General features: G+C 35.8%; 1 protein-coding gene across 1 annotated transcript; it reads left to right on the top strand.

Annotated features, from left to right (window-relative positions):
* The first annotated feature begins 303 nt into the window (after positions 1-303).
* Positions 304-1,275, top strand: LOC103509484 (myeloid leukemia factor-like). Its single transcript, XM_008474108.3, has 2 exons — positions 304-430; positions 565-1,275. Exon 2 carries the CDS (start codon positions 577-579, stop codon positions 1,084-1,086), a length of 510 nt encoding a protein of 169 aa, XP_008472330.1. The 5' UTR covers positions 304-430; positions 565-576; the 3' UTR covers positions 1,087-1,275.
* The last annotated feature ends 681 nt before the right edge of the window (positions 1,276-1,956 follow it).

The raw sequence follows: 1,956 nt of genomic DNA, 5'->3' as shown, positions 1-1,956 counted from the left end.
TTTGTCTCTGGTAAGTTCAGTAGAACTTGTATTCATGGAGGTTATAGTGACAAAAAGGTAAGCAGTTGGATCTGCTGGGCCTCTTTGCACCTAAAGAAAATGAGGATGATCTTTGTCTCTGGTAAGTTCAGTAGAACTTGTATTCATGGAGGTTATAGTGACAAAAAGGTAAGCAGTTGGATCTAATGGGCCTCTTTGCACCTAAATCTGAACTCTGTAGGAAATACTAGAGGTAGGTACTCCCAAGTTTTCAACAACTTGAATTTATGAATAAATATATGAATTCTCAACCAGTAACTAAAATCAAATACTCGGATTATAGTCACCCTTTAAAATTTTCAGTGTGTCAGTGTGAATAAGATTTAAATAATTTCTAGTTTTCAACAAGGATTTGTGGAACAGTTTTAAAATTGAAACCAATAGTAAATAGGTAGCATATAAAATGGATTTCTCATTTTTGGACACGATGAAAAAAGAAATGCGATCTCTGAAAAATCAAATGAGGAATGTCGGAGATGAGCTGAAGCAAACCTATCAGATGGCACAACCATTTATAGTAAATAGGTAGCATATAAAATGGATTTCTCATTTTTGGACACGATGAAAAAAGAAATGCGATCTCTGAAAAATCAAATGAGGAAAGTCGGAGATGAGCTGAAGCAAACCTATCAGATGGCACAACCATTACAATTCAACCATGGTAATGCAAGCGACACAAGCAACTGTTCCTACTCGGTGACCAAATCACAAGTTTGTGTTGAGCAAAGTAACAGAGGAAAACCTCGAGTTTACAAAGAGTCTTTCATGTCCAGATCAGGACCAGGAGGGGTGAAGGAGATGAAGAAAGTGGTATGTGATGAGAAGGGTAAGAGGGAAGTGTGTATGGGTCGAGCACTGGGGGAGAAAGCACATGTGGTGAGGCGCGAAGAGGATCAAAGTGGCGTTATTGAAGAACATGAAGATCTGTACAATATTGATTTAGATGATATTAGCGATCTAAAACAATTCCATGAGGCCTGGGAGAGACAAAAAGCGAAATTGCCTTCATATTCGGATTGGACAGGCAAATATTTAAGAAATGATTGAGAGCAGAGAAAAATAATTTTGCTTCAATCTGTCTGACACATGGCGATAATAAAGAAAGAAAAGAATAAATAAGTACAGGGTAGGTAGGGAATATTTATGGAACTCTGTGAACATAATCTGTAGACAGAAATAAATGATAACATCAAATATTTGGGTGAGAATTGATCACCAGCCCACATGACGTATTAATTGAATACTCCTATCTTTGTCACGCGTACAATATATTGACTCAAAGTCAAAGGGCAGGGGGACAATACAGAAACTTTCTAGTGTGAAAAGATACTTGGCAAATATTTGAGTTCACATGAAAGAGAAAGGTACATTATGGGGAGAAATTGAAGAGAGAGATTCTTCAATATGGGAGAGAACGAGAAACGAATTTGGGACAGACAGAGGATAGAAGATTGTTTGATTGAGGGAAAAAAATATTTCATTTCCAATGATTCAATTTTCAAGTCTTGTTTGTCCATGAAAGAAGAAAGTTTTACTTGCTTCCCAAAATGCTAAATTGATATTTGGTCCTTCCCTTTTATAAGTAGGTAGTTTTTTTTATAGCAATAATCAGGCAGTTCTATTTTTCTTGACAGAAATTATTGAAAAGCTCTTCTCTTTAATCCTCAGAAAGAGCCACCACCACGCTTTGTAGTTGTTTTTTGGTTGTGTACTTTTCTTTTAAACTTTTCACCTTTTCTTCTTGTGTTGCATTATTTATTTTCAATCTTTCACGTACTTTTAATCCTCGACAAAAGTTTGCCTTTATGTACACCTTAAACCCACAAAAACTTTCCTGTGCTTGCCAAAAAGGAAAAGAAGTTTTCTCTGTTTTAAAAGAAAACGGGAAAATGAAAAGATGATGATAATGATAGCAAA

Source organism: Diaphorina citri, unplaced genomic scaffold, assembly GCF_000475195.1.
Source record: "Diaphorina citri unplaced genomic scaffold, Diaci psyllid genome assembly version 1.1 scaffold502, whole genome shotgun sequence".
NCBI lineage: Eukaryota > Metazoa > Arthropoda > Insecta > Hemiptera > Psyllidae > Diaphorina > Diaphorina citri.
Note: the sequence above shows the minus strand (reverse complement) of the source record. Positions and strands in the feature narration are given on the sequence as shown.

Coding starts and splice junctions, on each gene's coding strand:
- LOC103509484 (XM_008474108.3), top strand. CDS start 577: ATGGATTTCTCATTTTTGGACACGATGAAAAAAGAAATGCGATCTCTG.